The sequence below is a fragment of the Mesitornis unicolor genome, unplaced genomic scaffold (assembly GCF_000695765.1).
Source record: "Mesitornis unicolor isolate BGI_N332 unplaced genomic scaffold, ASM69576v1 scaffold4275, whole genome shotgun sequence".
In the NCBI taxonomy this organism is placed as follows: Eukaryota; Metazoa; Chordata; class Aves; order Mesitornithiformes; family Mesitornithidae; genus Mesitornis; species Mesitornis unicolor.
In genome coordinates, this window is record NW_010184659.1 from 29,043 (window position 1) to 46,248 (window position 17,206).

The 17,206-nt window shown below is 39.1% G+C and overlaps 1 protein-coding gene across 1 annotated transcript in view; it reads left to right on the top strand.

The window, feature by feature from the left end:
• The window catches only part of ELMOD1 (ELMO/CED-12 domain containing 1), a 29,595-nt gene extending 13,970 nt beyond the window's left edge, over positions 1-15,625 (top strand). Inside the window, exons 5-10 of the mRNA XM_010184523.1 lie at positions 3,349-3,478; positions 6,398-6,531; positions 7,711-7,779; positions 10,201-10,251; positions 11,743-11,876; positions 14,239-15,625. Coding sequence (XP_010182825.1) covers positions 3,349-3,478; positions 6,398-6,531; positions 7,711-7,779; positions 10,201-10,251; positions 11,743-11,876; positions 14,239-14,411 — 691 coding nt within the window. The 3' untranslated portion in view covers positions 14,412-15,625. The remainder of the gene's footprint in view (positions 1-3,348; positions 3,479-6,397; positions 6,532-7,710; positions 7,780-10,200; positions 10,252-11,742; positions 11,877-14,238) is intronic.
• Positions 15,626-17,206: the final 1,581 nt, after the last annotated feature.

A 17,206-nucleotide genomic window follows, 5' to 3' on the forward strand; every position in this document is an offset into this window, starting at 1 on the left:
GTAGGTTTTCTGGGGTGATCTTTTCTAGGGGTGTTGTTTCACAGGACCTTACCCACATGACCTTCAAAGGGCGGGTGATGAAAGAGCAGCTGCTTCGAGTGGATGGGAGGCCATGCTGAGGAGCTGCCCATCTGAGGAGAGTGCCACAGCTTTGGTAGTTTTGTGTTGCACAGGATGCTAATAGATGAAATTTAGAACAAAAACAGTAATAGCAAAATTAGTGAAGGTGACATATGAGGAAAAACTGTGGGATGTAAATGTGCACAGCTCAGAGCCTGGCCTGTGGACATCAGTAACTGCAGCGTTAGCAATCAGACTGATTCAAGTCCTCACTTCTCAGTCTTGGACCCTTGGTTAACTGCATGGAATGATTCCAAGAAAAAACAAGGAATTCATTAAAATAGTATTTTGTATGATGCTGGATCACCATCTGATTCTCCTCGTGTCATTGCCTTTGGCCTCTGAAGAAACGCTGCCTTTCAGAAGAGAGAGAGTGCAGAGGTGCAAATGACTTCTGCTTGCTTGAATCAGGCCACTGAACCTTAAGTTGCATTTTGAGTGATCTGGTCCTAATATTAAAATGAAAAGAATTAAATAAAATTTAAAAAACCCAAACAAAAACAAAACAAAAAATGCACAAAAAAAGCCAAAACAAACAAACAAAAAAACATTTAAAAACCCCCACCAACCTAAACCACGCTAAACTATTTTTTTTTTAAATCCAGGTGGTGCTCATATGCTTAGCACAGAATAAATGATGTTTTTTGGACTAGAACCCATGCACTCAACATTTTACAGGTCTGAGTTTTCACCAGCCCACCCACTACCCCAGCTCCTAATTTGGTGAAATATCTCTTTAAAACAGTGAGAAATAAGAGCCTGGGATGTGCCAAGTGGTGCCACATACGTAGAAACACACCCTGCCACTAAATTGCTCTTTATATTGAATTAATTGCAGTTCTGCTAAACTTTAAGCAACTGCATTGAAGCTTTACATGTGAGCCATTTACTTTATACTACATTTTTCTGGAGAAATTTCAGCAAAAGCAGGTTAGCTATTTCTTTAGACAGTATTAAGAGAAAATCCATTAGCTTGTCTACTCTTGAACATAGAAAACCAACTGCATCTGAACTGTCTTGCTCAAAAGGTCTGACCTTCTCTTGCAGAGTAGAGACTTGAAATCTCCTGGAGTGAGGACAAGGGACTGTATGTCATAGAATCAGAATGGTTTGGGTTGGAAGGAACCTTATAGACCTATAGAACCTATAGAACTTTATAGTTCCAACCCCTGCCATGGGCAGGGACACTTTCCACTGGATCAGGTTGCTCAGAGCCCCATCCAAACTGGCCTTGGTCAGTATGTCTCATACTATATGTGTTCCTGCAAATCTGTATGCAGTCATTTTTTGTTACTGTAGCATCTTTGCAGAGCTGAACCAGCACCCCAGGGGGATTTGTACAGAGCCGTTCTTGAATTCTATGGGCTGCCATCACCTAAAGAGAGGGATGCTCTTTACTAATGCCTCTGAGATATCAACAGTGTGTATGTTTAGTGGTGGGAGCAAGTGGGTTGAACAACCAGATGGTGACAGGTGCAGTCTACACTAACTATGGTAGTGGTCCATGAAGCACTTCCAGCTTTGGACTCACCTCCATCTCATGGAGCAGTTGGAGCTGAATGAGGTGGGAGTACAAGCCCAGGCAGGTTGCTCCTGTGCTCTGAGAACTGCCACTGTGAGCACCAGAGTGGCAGGGAGGAGGCTTGGGGCATCAGCAGCTCACCTGTGTCCTCTGTTTGGTGCTGCTGGGGAAGGAGAACAGCAAGAGCTTCGTGAAAAGGAGAGTGGGGAAACTAATTGCCCCTGCCCCTAGTAATATCGCACAGAGCATTTGACTGGCTTTAGATAAACTGCAAGGATTGCTTGCTTTGTATAGGTTGTACAACTTGGAACTTAAAAATATACATTATTTTTTAAATATAAACTTGCTCTGCTTTGCCACTGCCTGTGATGTTCTGGATGTTCTGTTCTAAACTATTCTGAGGTTATCGAGTAGTTAAAAATATTATGGCTATAGTTTAGTGGTGCACTACAGCAATTCTCAACCAGTCTTGTCAGGCTTTTCAGCTTTCTTTGAAATGCAGGCTTTCTGTAAAACTCTAGGGTATAACAAGTGAAGCATGTAAAAAAAAACCAACCCAAAAAACCCAACATCACAACCAAACCAAACCAAAACCAAAGAGCAGCAAAGAAGGGAAAGCACTGCATAGGTTATTCCAAAAGGGTTACAGACACAAATAGCGTTAAATTGCAGCAAGAGAAGTGGCCTAATGATGATGACACCTCTGACTCTGTAGATTAATCTCAAGAAAAGAAGCAGTGAAGATCCTTCTGCTCAGAAAATTTAACAGTATTATGGAATAAACAAAATGTTTCAGTATATCAAGCAGGACAGGTGAGGAACCTGTGCAGTTTAGTATCAGTGCAGTCTGTGTTTCACAGAGGAATGAGGTTACAGATCTAACCGTGCCCTCTGAATTCATACTAGACATTCAGATAACTTCAGACATTATTAAAAATTAAAGGCTTTATTCCCATATATAATTAAATATTCTTATAAGTGTGGTAGTTGTGTGCTTCCTAGTTTGTAATTTAAAGCCTTGGAAGCCACATGTTTTTGGTTTTTTTTGGAGGGGGCGTTGTTTTTTTGGTTTAATTCTTTTGTTTAACAGTGCATCAGAAAATGTAAAAAGGAAACACAAAATTTGCATTATAATGAAAAGAAACAATTATGGTGATTCTTAACATGAGACTGGGGAAAAAAAAGCTGCCTAGAGGCAGATCTTTGAACTATATTACTTCGGGTTTTTGGCTGCTTTATGCAAGCTTTTGTGGCATGGAAGCAAAATGAATATTTTTAGCTTTTTGCCGAGTTTTCCCCCTCACCCCTTTTTAAGTTCACATCTCTGGTCTCAGGGCATTGTTTGAGAATCTGCCATTTGAATGAAGGGAAAGATTAAGTGATGTGCTTGTGTAGGAGGCATTCAATGCTGCTTTGTATAATTATGTTGAGATTTCAATGTGTAAAAAATCACAGTTCAAAGATATTTAAAATCCCAAATTTTATTATCTTAAGGCGGGCACTAAATATGACTGCATTTTACAAGGCCTTCTTTAATGTAATATTGATCTCTTGGAAATTCTCCCATTGATTAAAATGTTAAACTATCAATTAATTGATGTAACATTACTCATGTGAATTAAATGTGTATGTCCATGGTAGTGCTGTTTCATGGTTAACATATGATTGAGCTGGATTATGGTGCTCCTTCCTCTCCTCCCCCTCAGGCTGGGCATATCTCTTCAGGCCTGCCTGCTGCAGATTGTGGGGTACAGAAATCTGATTGCAGAGGTTGAAAAGCTGCGCAGAGAGCCGTATGATTCAGAGAATCCGCAACATGAGGAAATGCTTCTCAAGGTAGGTGCTTCCTGTATGACCTAGTCTAGATGATCCTGCTCTGGCAAGGGGGTTGGACTGGATGATCTTTCAAGGTCCCTTCCAACTTCTAACGTTCTGTGATTAGGAGGTACTTACAGGGCATCCTTTTATTCATGCCAGCTCCAAATGGCTTGGTTTAAAAAACCTCTTTGAAACGTTGAGAGGTATTATTGTCTTCCACTATCATGTACCTGGTTTAAGATTAGGCTATACAGCACATTAATCTAATCAGGGTGCAACACCTGCCAAACAAGCAGCTCATCCCCTGGTTGATGAATCCATGTCCCTGGGCTGGACTATGTCTAGGCACTGGATATCCAGCTATTACTGCAGATGACAACTCTGCACTATGAGCTCTGGAAAAGTAGGCATATGTCCTACTTCAATGCACATTTCTTCACAATGAGATAGGAATTAATTTCTCTTAACCAGAATAAACATTTTTTCCTATATTTCGTGGATTTTTGAGGACATTGCCTGTGTATCCCAATGGCAAACCTCTAACTTACAGTGTGGGATGGAAGATTAGGAGATAACTTATACTTTTACATTTAATAAATAGATTTTCAAATGAAAACAAAATGAAACCATTCTTTAAATAATACATGTACAGCAATGAAAACCAAACCAATTAGGTTTTACATGCTTCATGCTTTCTGGAAAGTCTTGTACTGGAGCAGATAGTAAAAGTATTTTTTTAGGAAGGTGATCTTGAAACCATAAACAGAGGGAGAGCTAGAGAGCTCTTATATTAGAAAAGTATTTATAGAGGTGAGAATAAAGGGGGCGGAAAATAGTCTAATAGTTAAGTCCCAATATTTATCCTGGTCCTATTTCTGAATGTAGCTAGTGCAATTTGCTTTAGTGAAATGGCAAGAAATGTAGAATAGTGATATATTAGCTTACTTACAAATAAAATGCCTTCTTACAGATTTTTCAGAGATCTTATGAAAACACACCACCTTTTAAAAATATTTTTAACAGAAATATTGAACACTTAAACACTTGCTTTGCTTCTGTCCCCATCCAACTTTCTGCGTTAGGATTTTTACAGCACATGGTCATGAAGCTGTCTTCCATTCTGCAGCTTGTATTGTAGCACCTTAAACAAGTTACCTGGAAATGTTACCTTAGTTACTTGGTCTTCCAGGCACTTCTAAAAATACCACTAGTTATCTTATATAAGCACTTCCAAATGCAAATAATTATTTCTAAAAAAATGCCTCAAATGGTCAAAAACCTCCTGTAGGTTTCTGGAAAGCTGTGTTTAAAGATTGGCTCTGTGTTGGGAGGTGGGAGCCTGGCCCAGGAGGAGTCAAAATTCAGAGCTGCACCCAAAGGTTTGTTTTAGCCACCAGGTGGGATGGGGCAGATGGACTCCTCTTGTTCAGGTTCAGCCAAAAGCACAAATTCTGGGGCTAGAATCATGTCCGCAATGATGTGTAATCATGTATGTGCTTTAAAAACATACATGCAGGAGAATAAAAGCAGAGTGGAAACTGTCGATTTGTCTGAAGGGAGATTAAACAGTGCAGCTTATGCTGTAGAATTTCTAATGTTGAAGAAAGTATCGGTTTCACCATCTGCCTCCAGTGTAACCTGTGTATTAGCACTTGTTTACAGCAAGCATTTTGGCTTTTGCAAATTCTCTTGTCAAATGGAAATATGTCCAAGGGTTTAATTCGGTTTCCAACCCATGCTGGGGAAGAATAGGCTGCTTGGTTATCATTCCTTCTAGATATTCTGCTAAGTGATCTCTGCAGTGGGTAATTCGAGTTCCTAATGTTTATCATTTATTCATGTTTAGCAGGAGGGCACTTTATGAATGACAGAAAGACTAACTTAATGTGATTGAACTAATGAATAATATTGTATTTACTGTCAATGGATGAACAAGAGAGATAGCAAATATGATTACACAATGAAGCTTTATGCAGTCATTACAAAGTGTAATCATTAAAGTTTTAATCTTTCTTAGGCATTCTATTTTAAATGTGGTTAGAATTGCTAAAATTAATACAATTTCTGGGTTGTTTATTTGGGAAATGTGTATACAGCTTTTTTCCTTGGGTAGGCTCTGTCTAAGTGCATTTCTTGAGGCCCTACTCACAAACTCACCGTTTATGGAGAACACCTGATTTTTTAATAAATACACTTTAGAATGGGTGAGTTTGTGGTAAGGCACATGAAGTGTGTGGAAAGATATGTATTTGTCAGACATATGTCAATTTGGGCTGCTTTTAGGTGCCTAACAACATGGTATTTAGGGACTAAATTCGCTGGACCAGTGCAGCTGAGTGGATTTATTCCAGCTGAGGATCTGGCTTGTTAAATCACTTTGTCTTTTTTTTATGTGAGATCAATGAATGATTCACCCCTTAGTTAAATATGAAGGTGGCAAATGCTATTATCGTATGGATTATTTTTTTTATGTTCTCCAATTTGCTTTTCAGCACTGTGGTAGCCAAGTCAGCACTCTTGATTTATAACCCTTCCAGAGATTTGCAAAAGATGCTGGAGAAAAGATTGCTGCAGAGCCTCAGGGACCTGCGGTCCGATTGCCTGCTGCTCTGTCAGTGATTTACAACTACATTCCAGCCCATTGCTGTCTCTGAGCTTATGGAGGCAGACGTTAGTTTGATGCACAAAGCGTGAGCAAAACGAGTCCTTGTGCGAGATGTTACAGCAGCTGCCAATAAAGTCGGAACAGCCTTGTAGGGCTGAAAAGTGGTTTGGGGTTTGCCACCCCTCCTCACTCTCAGAAATTTGATTTTACATTTGGGTTGCTGGGAGACCAATGCAGTGATGTTACATCAGAACTTAGCTTGGTTTAAAAAGAAAAAAAAAACTGTACCAATGTGTGGAAGTTTAATTATGTTTTACCTGTAATCTGCCTAGTTGTGGAAATGCTTGAAGCCCAATTCGCCGCTGAAAGCTCGGATTTCGAAGCAGTGGTGTGAAATTGGTTTCCAAGGTGACGATCCTAAAACAGACTTCAGAGGGATGGGTCTTCTGGGCTTATATAACTTGGTGTAAGTATGTTCCTCTGTAGAAGGCTTTATGTGTGTCTGAAGTCATGAAAAGCAGCATTACTTGCAGATTTTTAGCAAGTCTGTGGGAATAATTCATAAAAGTGTTAGGGACTTCATATAGAAAACTGAAATAATTTATTTTCTAGCCCAATTGCTGGAGGGTTTCCCTTCTCAAAGGGGTCTCCTTTCTTTAAGTATTCCTAATTCAACTCAGCAATACCACTTGCTAAGTCCTTTTTTTAGTTTCTCTGTGACACAGCAAGTTAGCATTCTCTTCCCGCAAGAATGAAACTGTAAATTATATTTTTACCAATATCTAGATCTCCTTAAACAAAAAGCCTTGGAAGTGGGTAGGTGAGAGGGTTATGTTACTGCTCAGCTTTCTTGTTTGGGAATTTCATGCTGAATTCTTAGGCAAAACACTTTGAAACGCATCCACTGATGGCAGACTTCTGTAGCTGGATGACTACTCAAAATTAAGCAGTGAGTTTACATCACTTTTCTCTTCCACCTCATGCACACCAGGTGTTGGTGCCATATCTGTGGTTGGTAATTTGGGAATTGATCAATGCCTGTTATTTCCTCCAGCCCTTGCGTCTACTGCAGGTAGTTACGTAACTTAAAAACATTTGGTAAAATAGCCTCTCTCTATGAGGGGAGAAAAATATTTTCTGCTTTTACAGATTGAAGGACATAAATCATCCGCTGTCCGTATGTCATTCTTTATCAAAGCTCAGTTGAGTCTCTGGACTCTTGACTCTGGCTTTGAACTTCCATTGGTGATGAGTCCCTACCATGTATTTCATTTTTTAGTCTCCTGTGATGACTCTTATCTTGCTAAATGACTCTGCCAGATCAAGAAGCCTGAACTGCTTTCTCTTGAGCTCAGCAGCCAACATGCTCTAGTAATAAGCAACTGATTTTCTGTAGGATGGGTAGAAAGGGGACTCCAGTAATGCAAGTTCACTGAGCGCTTATAGGATTGCACTTGTAATTTGAGACTGCTTTTATTTCGGGGGTCTGAGTGGTAGCTTAATGAATTTAACATGTTAAATGCTACTCAAACTGCATAACACATATAGTGACCTTTAAAAGGGTGTATATGGACAGCTTAGTATGACTTAAGATGCTTTTTTTGTTGTGCTTCTTTAACAACTCACCCTAAACATGTATCTGCAGGTATTTTGCCGAATGGGACACCGAGGTAGCTCAGCAAGTTCTCTCTGATTCTCTTCAGCCTAAGTACAGGTAATAACTTGAGAGAGCACTGTGCTGGCTGGTGTTCACGGGTGGGGGCTGTTTGGTTCGTTCTTTATGTTGGGCATATGCTTGGGTATTGCCACATGCTATCTGTTTTCAAGTACTGGTCCTGAAAACTAATGAAGGCCAAGAGGCAAACTTCTATACTGAATCTTAGAAACAGTTAAACTTTCTGTTAAATATTTTCACTTATACTTCTAATTTCAAGTGATTTTGTATTTTTATTTACCTTTCTTTTAATTCTTTTTTCTTTTCATAATAAAGGGAAGTCACTAAGAAGGAACTAAGGTATTTTTTTTTCTTTTCTCTTAGTTTTATGAAACCCTACATGTAAATAAAGATCAAATCATACTGCAGTTTGGTGTGTTATAAACTTGAAAGTCTTTGTTGCAAAACCAAGAGATCTGTACTCCTCTCTCTAAAATTTACTCAAATATAGGTGATGGTGCAACACAGGGTACATCTGAGCATGTTTACATGTAAAGAATTAAATAAGCCTTGCTTGATGTAGCTAAAGCGCTGTATTTTATACCTATTTTGTACCAGGCTTGATGAACAAATTTTGGGTGACTGTCCTTTGGGAAAAAGTCTAAGCAGTGCCACTGTGGTCACAACAGCTGTGACTGACTTGATAATCAAAAGTAGTCTAGGTCAAGGACTTGTTAGCACAGCTGGAGAGCCCCTTTATTTATAGTCACTTACTCTGTCTGCCTTGAGTAACAATGGGTCTAACCTGGCTTGCCCTTTGTCCTGACTTCTGAAAAATCGGTTGCCTTCAAGTGGCAAAAATTTTGTGTTGTGAATGATTTGTGAATAGGATAATTATTCTGTAATTATTAGGGGAAGAGGGGGATGCCTCTTAGCCAGTTACATAGTAACCAATTCCCTCAAAAGACATTTTTGCTCTGCCAGTAATGTTAGATAACCATATAGCAGGTCCCCATGAAGCTTTTGATCTCAATATTTTGTGATTGAGTCCCCAGTGGTGATTCTGTGACAAAAAGCACTTGGAAGACATTGGTGTTCTTCATTTATATGTTTGATTACCAGGGACTGTCTTGGGGTGCTGTGTGAGCATGTGCATTTTCTATCCCTTGCAAGAGCATTCAGTAGAAGATAGATGCTGCTGGTGGTGCCCATGGTGTTCTTCCTAGTGTGGTTGCTTAGCAGCCATGCTGGTTTCTGATGTGATCGTGATCAATGTGATTTTTATTTCTGTTGAACCATATTGCTTGTCCACATCCTACATGTGTCACCATTATTAATCCATGTTTGCTTGGGATTTTTGAACTGATGTTATACCACAGCCTACAAAGATGGTTAAGATTTTAGAGAATGAATGAAGACTGATGTATTCATGTACACTAAGCCGTTTAGGAGGTGAAGTTTTGTCTTTACATGTGCCACCTGATAACACTCCGATCAGGATGGGTATGAACCTATTAGCATCCTTACTAAATGACAATTTTTCAACGCTATATTTACATGAAGCACAGGGAATTGTTTTTAGTGTAATATATACTTATTGTAGTTCAAGTCCAGTCTAAGAACAGTGCTGTCACACGTAACTGTTTATAATTTGGTTTCTAAAGTTTGTAAACTCTGATCTGCCTTTGCATGGCAAACTTTCACAGGTTTGTCTAAGTTGTAGCCCACTGGTTAGGGTTGGTTCTGTGCCTGTTTTTAGCTGGTGATAAATGCAGGCAATGATTTGTACTAAACTTGCTCCATTTGAGTAGATTGAAACCTGATTAGTGGGATGTCGATTGATTGGTTGCATCACACAGCTCTTTTAAATGAAAATGTTGTTGAACAGCAGAAATTTAAAATCAATCTGTTCCCTAAGTAATTTGTTTTAAGTGAGAGACATTCTGTGTCCGTGAAGAGCTCTGCATTATTGTGCCAAATACTGTTCCTTATTTTTGGCTGTTGAGTGGTTTCCAATTTGACTGGACATAAAGACTTTCTATCAGTGGAGTATTTTTCATGTTTGCTGCCTCAGGTGATTCATGCCTCCAGTGATGAGTGTCATGTACATCTTTGAAAACACAAAAGGCTAAAACTTAAACATTTAATATTTTCAACTTTTTGTATAGCTCAGGCTTAATTGAAGTAGATCATCCTTGTGGTCAATATAGAAAATAGCTGGCTTTTACCAAGAGCACTGACGTAGTCACATACTTCGTAATGATGAGACAAGTTTATCAGCAATGCTATAAATCCAGTTGCCCATTTCAAGTCTTTATAGCAATCCATTCAGTCAGAAGCAGAGTTAAATGTGATTAGCCATATCAATGGATGTAAAAGATCATGTTCAGTCAACGTTATACTATTTAAGAATTTGAAAGAAAATATTTGTCAGTAATGCGTGGCAATATCTGGATTTTAATTAATTTTTTTTCCCCTCAGCCAATTCAGCAAAGCCGAATGGGAGAAGAAAAAGTTTGATAAGGCCATCGGGTAAGTTTAAAAATATTTTTAAAATTGCCACAAACACAACAGTTAACACTGATGGTGAATGTTTGAGGGGGAAAAGGTGTTTCCTGGTTACTTTTTAAAGGAAATTTCAGTGTATATGCTAACATGTATTGTCTTAACCACACCTTGTTTTTGATCAAAGATTACAGGAAAAATGATTTGAAGTAGGAATTAGGAAAAATAACCCGAAAATGTAGCAAGGAGAAGCTTTTTCTCTATGCTATGAATAGTGCAGTAATGACTATCTGTTTAATTCTTAACACATAACGTGATTAAGTCTCACTTCTTACTGTCAGAGCCAGGTTCTGATCTGCTTTCAGGAAAATATAATAGGGAATAAATAGTTGCAAGGTTTTTGTTTTGTAACCAGTGGGTTTGGTATAGCTGCATTATTCATGAGTATGGAACTGGATGTTCCTTCAGAGTGCATCTGAAAATCTGTAATACAACATTTTAATGCCCGTATTTTATTTTTCTGTGAAACTTGCCATTAGGCCTCACACTGCAGTTAACTGCTGGACTTTTATTTATTATTTTTTCCTCCTGAAATGTATCAAAGGTTAAAGAAAAGGAAAGTATTTTGGTATGCTTGATAGAGATAATTGAAAAAATACCGAGGACAGTCGACAGAGGACAGCTTTGTTTAGAGGAGGAAGAAAAAAATCTCTGAATAACTAGAAAAGTTTGCTTGTATCACTAAATGTCAGTGTTGGGACATTATATGTTTTCACAGGAAATAGTCACTGCCAGAAATGTCAAGTTCTTTATGAAACAGGCTCAGAAATGAAGAAATAACTTCCAATTTCTGAGTTTTGTTGTGCCTAAATATACCTTCCTTGTTGATATCTCTTAACAGGACTGGGGTTTGCTTCATCAGTCTGATTTTCTTTCTGTTTCCAACATGTTCTGATTTGGGTTTTTAGCTGTTTTTCTGGCCTGTGTATCTAGTTGTCTCTTAGGAAGAAACTGAAGGTGATTCAGCTGGATCTTTTTCACAGGCTTTTTAGCCATAGTAATGTCTTTCTAGGACTGGTAGTTGAAAGCTGGTGATCCTAACTGTGGGTAGTGAATTCCAGTGGGGCAGATGGGTTAAAGTAGTGGGTGATGTGTCACCCTGCAGACACAGTCACTGTGAGGAGTGCTTGCTCTGTGCCAGAGGTGAGCACAGGGATGCCTGGGCTGGTTCTTGTCCCATAGGAATCAACCTGTGCTGCTCCCATGAAAATGTTGGCCCAGTGATGAAACTCCTGTTTTTCCTATGTTTCACAAGGGAAACACTGACATTAGAGAGTACAAAGCAGGTGGAATAAGTGTTTGTCTTGTTTTCCATGTCACCTTGGAAGCTCATGAAGGAGAGAAGTAATACAGCTCAGTATCAGACAAAATCTGCAGTGTCAGTGTCATCAGTGTGTCTTATAGTGTGCTGAAAGAAGACAAACTCTCCCCAAATGTTGCTGCTTCTTTTTCTTACAGCTATTCATTTGCGATTGTGGGCATTAACATAACAGACCTCGCATACAATCTGCTTGTGAGCGGAGCTCTGAAGACCCATTTCTACAACGTTGCTCCAGAAGCACCAACACTAACTCACTTTCAGCAGACGTTCTGTAAGTTGCAGGGGGATGGGAAATACATAATTTGTATACCTGCTAACACTTTTGTACCACCCATAGTCAAAAAATCCCCACAAGCTGCTGACACGGCACAGAGACTAACATGCTAGTCTTACTCTTCTGTCTTTAGGATGCTTAGGTTCAGTTCTTAAGTGTGCTGAATGCCACTACCAAACCAAGGGGTAAACCAAACAAAATAAACCAAAACAAAACCCAAAAGAACGCAAAGAGAAACCCCACCAAGTACCTGAAAAAGTGACTTTCCTATATTCTTTTACTGGTTTTAAATAATAAACTAAAGGTACTTTAAAGAGATTCTGGGGATTGCTTCCTCATAAATCCAACTGTCTTAAGATGTTTGTGTGATATTCATACACTTAATATTGAAGTGTTGCCCTCAACCCTTCAGTGGAGTTATTCCCCCTCAAAATAATGCTTTCACCTGTATTCAAGCATCCGTTCTACAACACAGACCTGCTATGCATCCTAGCACAGTGGGAGCAACACTTCTAATATTTTTCAATATATGAGCAAGAAACATGACAAGAAGTCAAGATGCACTATTTTCCACGTTTATGATGATTGCAAAGGTTTTGGTTGGTTGGTTTGTTTTGGGTTTTTTTGAGTTTGGCTATTTAGGTAACAGGTTTTCTGGTTTTCAGCTATAATATGATTCATATTTTCTTATTGATTAACTGGATAAATGGCAAATATTAGTGTCCATTATGGTGACACTGGAGGGAGAGCTGATTTTGACACTTCTTCCATCTACAGCCCACGCATGTATGTGTTATGAAGCAGGATAAAACTTGCGCAGGTCTCTGGTGTAGTTATGGGCCAGTAAAGGTGGTGGGTGTTCCTGCCCACTCTGCCTGCCATCCTAGGAAAAACTTGAGATTATCAAATGGACTTTACTGTAGCGAAAGCATCAACAGACAAACTTCCCTGGAGCAAAGACGATTCATTCAGACATTATCTGTTTGAGTCTGACAAATCCCTGCTCTTTTATGCTCTTGCAGTTTCTCTCCTCTGCCTACCGCAGTCATCCTAGGTTTCCTTCAAATTTCGCTCAAACCCAGACACCATTAGGCTGCATCAGATGCCTACAGGCTGCCTGACTGAACTGGGAAGTCAAAATTGCATGAAACTATATCGCTCAATGGCATGCTCAACACAGTCACTGCTGAAGTACAGAACATACCTCCTGGAAATCTCTTAGGTTTTGGGAGGTGAAGATCTAACAATGTTTTACATTTTATATTGGGATTTTTAAGGGATTTTACTGAGCTTTTTTTTGAACGTAATGTATCTTGGAATGAAAAAGCCTGTGGCTGTTGGAGTATATGGAAGAGATTTAAAGGCGTACTTAAAATACACTTTGAATTAAGTTTCTCAGACTGATGATTGAGAAAAAATATGACTATGCAAATATACCTTGAAAATTAACTTAGAAGTATGTGTGTTGTAATTGTCATAGAATAGAAAAAAATGGATAAAAGCAATTAAGCCTTTTTTACAAGAAATGTCCTCACTTTCTGGAATACAGAAAACTTACTTGCACAGATTGCTGTGTTGGGATGAAAGGTTATACTTCTTCAGTGGTTCATCTGCTGTGGAAGTTGGGTCCAGTTCATTTAAGTCCCAGTGCTGGATGTAACATTTTCCTGTCATTGAAACTCTTTGAGTCCAAGGGTGACACAGAACTGAGAGGGTGAAGGCCTTATCAGAGCCTGTTTGTTAAACCCACAGTAGTATCAAGTTTCTCCCTATAACAGGGATATCTTCCCAAAGCTGGTGGCTCTGGGTATCACCTTATCATTCATCTTTGTGGAATCATAGGAATAAACAACATTTCCAGCAAGGTTATGCACACACAAGGTAAAATTGTGCACGAGGAGGAAGTCTTAATACAGAAGGATGTGGTGATGACTGTTATGTTACCTACAAGTTTGCTCCTTTTTTAGTGAAGAATAAGCAATGTTCTCATGAGGAAATACCTGTGAGGCAGAACTACATACACAAAAGACTGGTGGAGCAGCCTCAGCAGCATCTTCCCCTGTTTTTATATTCAATAGTTTAATGTTTTAGTTCATGTGTCCATATGTCAAGACAACTAGTGACTTCTTGTATTGCACTGTGAGAAGTTCTGCCAGTGTATAATATTCATCAGGTTTTGGGTTTGTCCAAAATAAGTTTAGTCTTGTCCCTGCATAGTGTTGTGAGGTGTCAGACCTCAGTGAGCAGGATTCTGTGTGTAAATCATAATTGTTAATTGCAGGTCTATTCCTGATTTTGTGTGTGATCTTTTCGCGTTACCTTTATCTCTTCCTCTTCTCCTTTTTTTGTTATTTTGAAGGCTACTTAATGCATGAATTCCACAAATTCTGGATTGAAGAGGATCCTCTGGACATAATGGAGTTCAATCGCGTCAGAGAGAAATTTCACAGGCGAATCTTGAAACAGCTCCAGAACCCAGAGATGGCTCTGTGCCCTCATTTTGCTGCATCAGAAAGTTTAGTCAATATGTAGTTACTCACCCAATTTTATTTGGAAACACTGCCTCACTCCTGTGTTAGATCACTGTTTAGACCATCACTAGCATACTGAATGACCATGGCGATTGTATGCATGTTTTTGGTGCAGTATTCATCTACTTTTGTCACACATGCTAGGTCCCCTTATGCTTCTCTTGTCGGGGATTTCTCATTTCAAATGGACGCTCATATTGCAGCATTTTGCAGCATTACATTATGAATTGATGTCCAGGTATCAGAGTTTTTCTATTTTTTTAGACTTTCCTCATAATTCAGCATTGACAATTGCATTGTATTTCTCTAGTTGTGTTTTTGTATATGTGGAATTAGTAGCTGGATCTTGTATTGTGAAAGCTTTTTAACTTCTTGGTATGTTTTAAGATAACTACTGGCATTTCAAGCGAAATACATGTTTGGACCTCGTCTAGAAGATAATGTGTGTAATTTAATCTGATGCAGGCAAACACATTAAAGTCCAATTTTGTCCATGCAGCCATATATGCTTAATGCAGAATTAATGAGGCTTACGAGATACAAGTTTTAGTGAGAAGAGTTTATGCAGAATTACAATCAGACTCCACAGCTGCATGAATACCAAATGATCTGGTGATGCTAATACATTCACAGTGAACTGCAAACACACTTACACAACTACTGGATACTGGTAGGGGCCAAAATGATATCAACAGGCTGTTGTCACCAACACCACCATGCTTAAGCATGGTCTGAATTCCTGCACATTCCTTTGAAGATACAGGGGTTGGTATTTTGTGTCACATGTTGGAAGGCCACGTGGTTTGGTCACGTAGTGCTTGGTGAATTCAGGGGAGCAAAAATCTATTTATTTTTCTGAAGTACTGAAAATGTTGCTTTGGTTCTCAATTCAGTTCCTAAGGACTGGGAGAAATAATTGATTAGACGGTGTAGGACAAAACCACTTGATTTTCCCAGACTAATTACAAAAAAAAAATTAAAAATGGCAAACTGCCTCTTTTCTAAAAAAATAAATGAGTAAAAGTGTCTGATGCTAAGATTGTGTAGTATATTGAAGAGCATTTACCATGGCATTTCACACCCATGGTATTTTTTACCTTCTAAGCAATCAATTTTAGTATTATATGTTTGTGTAAATCACTTGCATATGGAAATTAAATTGAGTAGTGTCCAACTACTTGTGAATTACGAATAAATTATATGTCATTCTAAACTAAAGCACTGTGGGTTGTTGTGGTTTGTTGTGATTTAGGTTTTTTTGAGATATGCAGTAATACAGCTGAAAGCTATTTTAGTTTAATGGATCAGGTAAAAGGGAATGTAACAGCTTTCTGGTTGTGCCCTGGTCTGAAAAGTGATCTGGACTTCCTCGGATCAGGTTCTTTATACCATTTCTAGTTACAACTTGGCCATCTCTTTGTAAGTAAAAAATAAAGCAATGAGAGTGGTTAAAGTTTTTGAGAAAATTCTCCTTGGATTTAAGCCCTCTCATTTCTTTGCTGAAAAGTAAGATGGGCATCAAGACTTCTCTGCAGGGCTGGAAACTTGCACTAATTGTGGAGTTAATTAGCAAAACTCTATGGGTGTTGCAATAATTAGTCTTCTCTAATGAATTTAGAAATATGAAATTGGAAATACTATTTTTGCATGAAAATAAAAGGAATAAAAGCTGTACATGTTCAACTTATTACCATTGATTCTGGAAAGTGGTTATTTATAATCATTCGATATCAGGGACTTCTTTGCATCACTCTTGAAGCTTCTCTAATAAGTTTCTAGCAGCAGTTTTCATTGTTTCAAATCTTAGACTCTGGCTTTCTTTCACTGTCCCACTCTGACTCAAATACCTGCTGCAATTTGTTAGGCTTTGCTGGTTTATTTTTTATATCTGCACTGAAATTCATGGAGGTAGGGGAGAAGGAGGCGTGAAGGTCTCTGCTACCTTCTTACTGATGTGATCCTCTCAGTTAGGCCTGGTCTTAAGGTGTCAGCTTCAAATAAAATCAGAAGAAGTCATCTGGCTCCATGTCAGATGGTGTCACTACGGTCTGGCTGCTTTGGGTGATGGTTTTTCCTGCCTTGCAGGGAGCTGGATTCAATGAAGCCAAGTGTGAAATTCCTCCTCCTGTGGAGCCCCTGCACACTGTTGCCTACAGATCTTATTGTCCTGCCCACTCATGCTCCAGCTTTGGCCTGTGACATCCTTGCTCTCCCAATCCTTGTTGAAGCTGGGGCAGAGGATGTTCCTGGTGACTGCCAAAACTGGCTGTGCACTGCTGAGGGGATGTCTGGCTGGCACTGCCTTCCCTGCTCCCCAGAAATGGCTTCATACTACCATGCAAACCTAAACTTCTGTTTAAAAAATTGAAATTTACACTGTCACTAACACATCCCCAGACTAACATGTGAGGAACTGGGTGCTGCTTTCCCTAGGGAGGAGAAAATTAAAGAATTTAAGGGGAAAAAGAGTTATAAAAAGTTGTTTCAAGAAAGTAGCATCAAATATTTACACTCACCACAGAGTGCAGATTTTGGTTTAATTAGGAGTAGAGAAGATTTAGGTTGGATCTTTTGAAAAACTTTCCACAGCCTCATGGTTGCTGCACTTCACCTGACATCTCCTCTCCTGGAATCTCCTGTGTAGCCATCTGGGTGCCTGCTGCTGGGAAAATGTCACCCCTGGCCCTGCATGGCTCGGGCACCGAGTGCTGCCTGCCCGGCCTGAAAAGGCCTTTGGTACCTTTCTTTTTTAACAGGCAAATAATTCACATTGGCAGCACTATGCAACCCAGGTGT